The sequence below is a fragment of the Silene latifolia genome, chromosome X, assembly GCF_048544455.1.
Source record: "Silene latifolia isolate original U9 population chromosome X, ASM4854445v1, whole genome shotgun sequence".
NCBI lineage: Eukaryota > Viridiplantae > Streptophyta > Magnoliopsida > Caryophyllales > Caryophyllaceae > Silene > Silene latifolia.
In genome coordinates, this window is record NC_133537.1 from 317,306,293 (window position 1) to 317,315,901 (window position 9,609).

Consider the following 9,609-nt stretch of genomic DNA (forward strand, 5'->3'; position numbering starts at 1 on the left):
AGAAGAGAAGGGCGGACACTCGAGTGAGAAATATGAGGAGCGAAGGCTCTTATTTATACTAATCACGCGGAGGAAATAGGGTTTCGGAGACTCTTTGGAAGTGAATCTCGGAAAGATATGAAAAAGATACGTAAAACATGCAGAGAAGGGCCTGGGAAGAGGCGCAGCAGCCACTGCGTCTCTTGGAAGAGGCGCAAAGACTGCCGTGCGTCTATTCCCAGGAGGTTTCCTCCTGCTGAAGAAAGATTTCCGCGTTTGAGTTATGGTAGGACGAAAATAATTCGATTATCTTTAATATCTTATATGAATATTACGGGAAATTATTTGCCAAAAGATAAAACTTGTGAAATATGGAATAGAAATATCCGGAACATTCCAGAACATTCCGACTCGGGATTTAACAGTTATCAGAAAATGGAGACGGTTTTTGACCCGGACTCGAATGTACTCTAATTATCGCCAAAACGACCGTATCAGGACGTAGATGACAACTAAGAGGTCGACATTAATATTTGAGCAATCACTTGACGATAATCTTACGAACTGTCACAAATCGTTCCGCGAATCAAACATGCGGCCCAATCATCACCGGGTGGTTTGCGGGAGGTGCAGAAACGAGGTTTCTACACGAGGTATAATCGGTTCATTACTTTATTTGACCGCTAGTCGACCGGATATTTTATATAGTGTATGTCTATGTGCTCGTTTCCAAGCTAGTCCTAGAGAATCGCATTTCATTGTCGTAAAACGTATTCTTAGGTACTTGGTTGGAACGTCTAATTTGTATCTTTGGTATCCCTCACATTGTCCTTTTGAGATTTTAGGATACTCGGATGCAGATTATGCCGGAAGCGTTGTTGATCGAAAGAGTACATCCGGGATGGCTACTTTCTTAGGTCCCTGTTTGATCTCATGGGCGTCTAAGAAACAAAACACCGTTGCTCTTTCCACCACTGAAAGCGAGTACGTAAGTGCCGCATTGTGTTGCGCGCAAGTTCTTTGGGTTCGACAACAACTAAGGGACTATGGTATTATCTTTGATTCAACTCCTATCTTTTGTGATAATACTAGTGCCATTAATATTTCAAAGAACCCTATACAACACTCAAGGACTAAGCATATTGACATAAGACATCATTTTTTACGTGATCATGTGGAAAAAGGTCAAATTCGTCTTAAATTTTGTAGAACGGAAGATCAAATAGCCGACATTTTTACAAAACCGCTTGAAATAGAACAATTCGTAAAACTTCGGTTGGAAATTGGTTTGTTGGATTCCGCGTAAAAGTTTATGACGACTTGCCCTCGATGATTGACTAGAGTAGATGTTACATTTGTTTTTATAAGTGATTATGTGTTAATTTTACTCAATGAATTAAATGATTAATTTGCATGTAAATCCAATGGGTAAAGATATTGTTCACATGGAGCCACTCAATTACCATCTAACCATCAAATCTCACTTTCTCCATTACTCATGTCCCTAGCCGCCTAAACCCACACAACCGGCTACACTCACCCTTCCTCTCAACCAATCAAATTAAAAAGCCTAAAACACTATTCACCCACCTTATTTACTACCTATATGATTTTTCAACTCTTAAATGATGACCTCCTTTCTTATTTTCAAATATTTCAAAAATTTACATCTTCCCCAAATATTCTCCAAAACCGTCTTACACATCCCTCTACTAACTATCACTTTTACTTTTACTATAAAAATCATGCCTCCAAAATCAACTAAACCAAAAACTTTGAAGGAAATTCGAGACTCCTACAAGCCGAAAACTACATCGGTTGAACCACAAATCGAAAGTCTTGGATCAAAAACTGTCCAAACTCAAAAACCACCAAAGAAACCTAGAGTCTTTGTGCCAAACGCCCCAATGACAAGAAAGAAATCAGTTGCTATTCGTCCTAAAACAGCGGCCGAAGTAAGGAGATTCTCAAGTCGGGTTTTCAATCAAAAATTCGATTTGAATATGCCGCATGCAACCGAAACCGAGGGTGAAGAAGGAAGCTCATGAGTTGTTGGTGAAGTTGATGATGATGGAAATTCAATCATTCAAGAAGTTGAGGAAGTTGATGTTGGTGTTGGTAAGGAGAGTGAAATTGAAAAGGAGATTGTTGATGAGGATGTCGAAAAGGAAGGAGAGAAAAACAGTGAGGAAAAGAAAAATGAAAGTGAAGAGGAGAATGTGAAAAACAATGAAAAAGAAAAAGAAAAGAGTGTTGAAAAATCAATTGAAAAAGGTGAGGAAAAAGAAAAGAGTGTTGAGAAAAGTGTGGAGGAATCGGTTGAGAAAAGTAATGGGAAATCGAAATCGAAATCGAAATCAAAATCGAAATCGAAATCGAAGGAAAGTGTTGGTAGTGATGAGAAGTTGAAGGATATGGTTGGTAATAAAAGGCGAAAAAGGAAAGGCAAAACCGTGAGTGAGGCAACGGTTGTGGAAACGGAAATTGATACGGAGAAATTGAATGCCGTCTTCCATGATGAGGAGTTGTTCAAAGAGGAAACCGTTCCCAAACCGAAAGGCAAAGCTAAGAGAGCGTCCACTCGGTTGATCTCAAAGAAAAGGAAAGTGGAGGAAATGGCAAAGGAATTTGATGAATCGAATAGTGCTATGATTGCTATTGAGCAACCTCTTGATGAGAACAAGTCCAAGGCACTCGAGATTCTTCATGGGTATTGCTTTCCAAAGGAAATCTTTGATTGTTGCAAGCATGTCATTCAAGGAAACTTTAATTCGGGCCGTCGCTATGAACTTGAATGGTATGATTCGTCCCCTGCTTTTAAATTCTTTAAAGATGCAATTCATGCACAAAAGTGGGAGAGTCTTCTTAATCTTTATAACCGAGTTTATTTAGCGGAGATTTGTTCAATTTTATACTACGGTCAAAGTCGATGTCCAATCGGGTAGTCTTACCGCCGTGATCAATAACAAACCCTTGTGTCTCAATGTTGAAATTGTCGGGAAATTACTCGGTATTCCTACATCCGGGTTGTCCTCATTTCCTAAGGGTGGTTGGCCGACTATTGATGGTATAAGTTCCTTGACCATCACAAAGTTTCTAAGTCCCAAAGCTACGTCCCCTATCACACTCAAACCGAGAGAAATCAAAATAAATCACCGGTTCTTTTTCAATTTCATTTATCGAATCTTGATTCCATGTAATGAGAGTCGTGGTGTGTGTGGTGTGTTAGACATGTGGTTGATCTTTTATCTTGCTAAACACCTTCAAATTAACCTACCCGCTTTGATGCTCTTTCACATTGATCATCTTGCTAAGATAGTAGAGAAGCGTAAGGTTGATAATTCCACCGTGTTAGCATATGGGATGTGGTTATCGGTCATTTTCGAGAAAATGGATATTGTGGACTCGACTAGTTTCGGTGTGGATCACATGTGTGACACTATGACCTCGGGAGTTTTATCACAAATGTACTTGAAAATTGATGGTGATAAACTTGCTCGTATTTGGTCGGGTATGAAGGCTACGGATGTCGCCTCCTCCTCTATGCAATCGTCTTCCTTGACACGTCTCACTAAGGATGTCAAAGCCTTGTTGGATCTCCAACATTCTCAAATGGGTGAGATTGCGGGTCTTCGTTTGGAAATGACGGGTTTGCGTAATGAACTCAAGGAGGTTAAGGGTCAAAATGAAGAACTCTTGGAGATGGTTCACGGGTTGGTTGGAGAAGAGGAAACCGAAGAAGGTGATGTTTGATCTCTTGCTCATAGCCGTACCTAGCCTATGCCGTATGTCGTACCAAGCCTTTTGCCATAACCATGCCTAATGCCTAATCAAAACTAAAGCCTTTCTAATCCCTTTTTACCTTGGCTTTGTGTTTGTGATATCTTGCTAATATTGGTTATGTTGTTAGTTGTTGAACAATTTGTTTTGTACAACTCTAATCCTTATTTAGACTATGTATTCTTCCTACTTGATGATGTCAAGAGGGGGAAGTTGTTTAAAATTGCAGGTGGTGATTCAATGACTCTTAGGCTTGCGTACACCGTAACTATGTTAACTTGGCGATTAAAGGTTCTACTTAGGCTAACGAAAACTTTGACTAATTTTCAATGACCATGTACTTATGCATCTTATTTTGATCATGTTTTGACTTGTTAACCTTGACCATGGATTAAGGGGGAATTGCACACTCAATTTTATTTGTCGTGCCATCATCAAAGGGGGAAATTGAAAAGACCCAATTTGATTAAGCTAGTGTTGATGATGCCTTAAGACAAATTAATCTTATTGTTATTTAATTGTGTGACTCTTAAGTTTTAACCATGTAGCATGAAGCTCCAATTGTCAATTCAAGGTTATCAAGAATGTCATCATTGAAGATCAAAGATGAAGATTGTCATTAGTGCTAAAGTCATGTGTTGTAAGGTGATCGTTTAACACGAATTTACGTTTAGGTGCAAAAACAACAGTTCAGTCAACTTTTAATTAAGGCTCGTCTTTGAAAGAAATATTTCGAAATTATTTGAATCTTTGTTAAAATGCTTTCAAGTATCACAAATGATTTCTGGAAATGTTTTGAAGTCTTTTGAAGAAAATAAAGCTTTCAATGTCTTGCTAAGGAGTTTGCTTGCACAATAAGACACTTATCATAAAAGGTTTGTTTGCTTTTTACATTTATGGAAATGTTTATGGTTCCTATAAACACAACCATTTATGTTTGTTTCTTGTTGAAAAACCCAACCCATATTTGTGTGTGTGCACAATCTGATTTCTTGCAATCTTAGGCACCGATTTCTTGAGGAAGAATACTCGGTTGCTTGGTGAAAAATTCGGATGGATTGTGCATGTTGCCCAAGCAAACTACTTACATTATTCTATTTACTTGTGCTTATGAGTGTAAGATATTTTAATGTGTAAAGTATACTACTTGGACATTATAAAAAGCTTGCTTAATTCATTTTTACAAGTGTGCAACAAACGAGTTTTAAACTGAAAAAGATTTAAGCTTTCAATCGAGTAAATTAACTTTGCAAAATAGTTTTTCACTTACAAATCTTTGAATCATTTTGCAAGTTTGTTTCCTTATCTTTTGAGTCTTTTATTGAGTTTGTTGTTGCACCTAGTCGTTTGTTCGTGTTCAAGGATCCCGTGTTTTGTACTTAAACTTTATCTCCTCCGTTCAATTAAGTGAACAACATTGAGATAAGTGGAGTCTTGTAACAACCGGGTAGAACTAAACAAGTCTTAGGATAGAGTTATCCTTAAGCATGAAGTCTTTCGGCGGAGTAGCCCAAAGCAAAAGTCTTATTGCGGAGTAGCTTTAAGCGAGGAGTCTTTCGGCGGAGTAGCCCAAAGCAAAAGTCTTGGAAGCGGAGTAGCTTTTAAGCATTAGCAACCGGAGTAGGTTGGGGAGTTGTTTTATTATTCGGGGTGGTCTTAGTTTGTAGGAGTTTACTTTTAAGACGTTTAATAAAATAGCGTTGGACGTAGGTCGCGGAGTAGTGACCGAACCAGTTTTAAAAACATCGTTTGTCGTATCTATTTCGTTTTATTTCCGCTGCACACTTTACTCACGTTTTTATCTTTTGAATCAACAGTTTAGTACACTGTAACTTCTGCTTGCTGAATCGTTGTTGATTACTTCTAACTCTCTAATTCTAAGTATCGACTACTCCTTTCATCTAAGCATAGTTTAAAGTCTTTAAGAGTTTTTAAAGAAGCTTTCATTAAGCTTAAATTTTAAATAGACACCTAATTCAGCCCCTCCCTCTCTTAGGTGCTCTCGCCCGTAATTCTTCATCATGTTATACGAATCTTTACCGATTAGGTAGTTCACAAAAGTGTTGTAGTAATGGAGCAAAACTCGAGTACAAATAAGCTTATAGTTATGGGTGATAATCTCACTACGTGTGTTAGAGTATGGATGACAATGTTTAAAGAACTTATACTCATTTTTTGTTGGAACCCAGGCTACATTGCATTTCAATAGGTGAACAAATTTTGTATTCGCGAGCTTTACTTTGCTTGTAAATTCTACAGCTTAAATTATTATATATTCCATTGCCAGTTTACCACTAACTTCCTATCTTCCTTTGCCAATCTAATAATCCATCATGCTCATCCACGAGCTAAAAAAACATCCGCTTAATCGAACGTAATTGAAGAGAACTTTATACAATTTCAAGGGCAATAACGGGAATCGTATTGATTGATTTAAGCGTTGCATAATATATGACGAAAACATATTTCGTTTGTTACGGCCCGAATAAGTTTTACAGTAGTACTTAGAATAGATAGACAAATAAACCATTTCGTTTGTTACGGCCCCAAGTTTATACAATTTGCAAAGATTGAAAAACAAAAGACTGCAAATTGAATCAGCAATAGATGTTTAAAACAGCAATATTTTAACCGACTAGTCTCAAAATTATTCCACTACAGTCCTGAACAACTACAAGCAGATCATACTTAAGGCCTAGAAAAACCGGAAAATTTCTCCAAGCTCCTTGAAGAACAATGTCAGCAAATGAATGCTTCGAAAACCGGATAACCGGAGTGACAACAGGTTCATCACAATCAACAGTCATAACCATACCCAGTGTTCTTCCCATTCCAAAACAGAATTTCAGGACTTTGTGACTCTTCTTCTTCTTCAAACTGGTGTATCCGAATCAATCGTAAATAACAAGAGCATCGTATTCAGGCTTGCCAATCGCGTCAAGCATAACTTTCTCCGGGCTGATAACCCCACCTCCCTCCAGAAACAATGTCACCAGATTCTTCGAAAAACCACTAACAAGCGCAACCCCAGGCTGGTTACTAGGCACCGGCGTGGCGTTTGAGTGTCTCAAATTCCAAAACACTATCTCAGGCACATTCTCATAACCAGCAGCCTTAAACTTCCTTTGTATTACCATATAATCAGTCTCCCAATTACGACTATGCGAAGCTTGATTAAACTCCATGTCACTGAAAACAAACAGTCTTTTGATCATTTGTTCTTTTGGGAGTTTTCCTTGAACTGCCACCTCTAATATTCTGTCAAACACCCCCTGAAAGTTTGTGCTCATACCCCATTCCATACGCCTAATAAAGTTGGTCTTTTCTAAGAGCGTTTCTCCCTTAATTGTATGGAATTGAGGATTGCTACTAAATGTGATCAATTTCCCCTTCCATGGCTTTTCACTTAGCTCTGAAATCAACAACCCGAGAGAAACAGAGACTTCCATTGGATCACCATACATTGACCCGGATACGTCACAAATGGCCATACAATTATGCAACTTTCCCTTCTGAGCCATATCATCCACCATTCTCTTCCATTGGAGCTCGGCCACTTGACCGCCTTGACCATCATTCAATTGACCTATGATCTCATGAGGGAGCAATGCTCCTGCCGCAATAGTCGCCTTACCGGCCTTTACCTTCTCCAAGTACCCCTCAAACCTCTCTTTATCATGCCTATAAAACAAGGTTCTGTAATTTTTCATAGCAACAGAAGGTACCCTATTGTAAGGCAAACTGTTCCACATCTTAGCACATAGATACACCTCAGGCAACTCGAGCGCCTTTCGTAAAGGCACTAACACCTCCTTCCTCAACCTATCCCTAATCTGATAGGCATAATGAGCCTCTTCCATGCCCTTATACTCCTCAAAATCGCTCTTTGGAAACACCCTTCTCGCAATGCTCTCACATAGCAAGGTCACTTCGTCATACGTTGAATCAATAGACGGACACCACTTAGCCGCAAAACCAATCTTATACTTATCACCCTTGTTAAGCAAATCCACATCGTTCCTCAACAAATCCCCAAAATGATCAGAAATCGAATCATGTAATACACGAAAACTCGAATCCCGACTATACTTCTCTAATACCTTCTTCGTCCTCTCATTCTTCCTCTTAAGCCTCAAAACCCTAGCCTTCTCCTTCCTAATTCTATCCTTTTCCTTCTCCTCCTCCGTCTTCTCCTTTTTCTCGACCTTCTTCGCTTTTTCATTCTCTTTTTCCTCATCACTATCATCGTCATCAGAAGAATTATACCCACCGCCGAATCTCCCTCTATACATCGCACTCAACCCAGCAAACCGTTTTCGATAACCAGGAACCAGCCCTTTTGCCAACAACGACTCATCCCTCTGTCGTTTTGATATTTTCCTAACCTCAGACCCCTCTAAAATCCTAAGCAAAATCTCAGGCATATCCTTCAAATACCCAAAACCCGAAATCGACTTCATGTTAAGCGCTAAAGTCCTAGGATGATGTTGATATAACCACAACGCGGCCGTGTAAAACCCTTCCTTATCCGACTTCCCAGTCCCACGAACACCCCGTAAATTACACACCAACTTGAGCGTGATCAGTGGGTCCCTCTTCCAAGAAAGATCTAGAAGACGGGTCAGTTCCGAAGGCGGAGTGTCCGGCACCACGTGGAAGAAAAAGTCAACACACGTGTTGGCGGAATTCATGTAAGTATTGGAGCCATTGGTGGTGTAGCCACGTGTAGCGGAGAACGGCGAGTATGAAGGGTATGAGTAAGGGGCATATAGTTTCTGTTGAAGGGTATTTTGGTCATTTTCTTCATCGACGGCAGCGGCTGCTGAAGCGGAAAGACGAGGGACGTCGATTTGGGGAGGGCCTAGGAGGGTGGTTAATGCCGGGGCCATGGTTAATTAAATCTGGTTATGTGATTAATGTGAAAGTTGTGAAATAAGGAGATTTGTTTGTACAAGGAATATAAATTGTGAAGAGATCGAATGTGTTTGATTTGGGTTAATATATGAGAGTAGAATGCTTGGGGGCCAAGGATTAGGGTTTGTAGATCCTTGTATGTGATGTGAATTAAGTCGGTTATTGGTTTTTATTTTTTATTTTATTTTTGTCAAAGTTCACTGATTCGTAAGAGTAATTGATACTCCTAACAAGTTTATTATGTGGGTTGGGAATTGGATGTGTGGGACGAAGCCCAATATCGACTGATCAAGGTAGGATGTGGCTCGACCCAACATGGACTCGTTGATTGATTTTCCCGTGTGCATCTAGTATAACGATCCAACCCGCCCCTCAACCGGATAACTCAGCTAAACTGCCTGAGCCCACTGTAAAAGGAAAGAAAATGAGTTAACCCCAAGATAAGGACCCGAATTTTCGGGTTTTTTTTCGTTAAGGACCTATACTATATTTTTTTTACAGTTAAGGTACTCAATGGCTATTACCGTTAAGTCAATGTCTATTGCCGTTAAATATAGTCATTAATAAGTCCACTTCCATGTTAAGTTCATTGCTCACCATTAAATATTTTGAATTATGTACCTGAAGAGTTAAGAACGATAAACACCTAAGAGGGGGAGGGGGTGAATTAGGTGTACCTTTTAAAAATTTTCTCGTTTACTTGGTTAATGACTAACACAAGTAAGATCTATTAAGTACGGGTTTGAGAAACTTAATGGATTGTAAGTTCACAAACGGTACAGCAGGTCTATGCAACAATATGAGAGATGTTGCACAGCACTGGAAGCGAGATCAACGTATAAAAGAAGAATGATAAGAAAACGTGAAAGTAAATAAACAAACAAGACGATGTTTAAAAATTGATTCAGCTCCTACTCCGGAGCCTACGTCCAACCG

The 9,609-nt window shown here is 39.3% G+C and overlaps 1 protein-coding gene across 1 annotated transcript; it reads right to left on the minus strand.

The window, feature by feature from the left end:
* Positions 1–6,276: 6,276 nt before the first annotated feature.
* On the minus strand, positions 6,277–8,876 carry LOC141617769 (uncharacterized). The gene has a single exon (XM_074434922.1). The coding sequence runs from the start codon at positions 8,646–8,648 to the stop codon at positions 6,651–6,653; it is 1,998 nt and encodes a 665-aa protein (XP_074291023.1). The 5' UTR covers positions 8,649–8,876; the 3' UTR covers positions 6,277–6,650.
* Between the last annotated feature and the right edge of the window lie 733 nt (positions 8,877–9,609).

What these genes read in the sequence shown, in the direction of transcription:
- LOC141617769 (XM_074434922.1), bottom strand. Translation starts at nt 8,648, where the DNA reads ATGGCCCCGGCATTAACCACCCTCCTAGGCCCTCCCCAAATCGACGTC.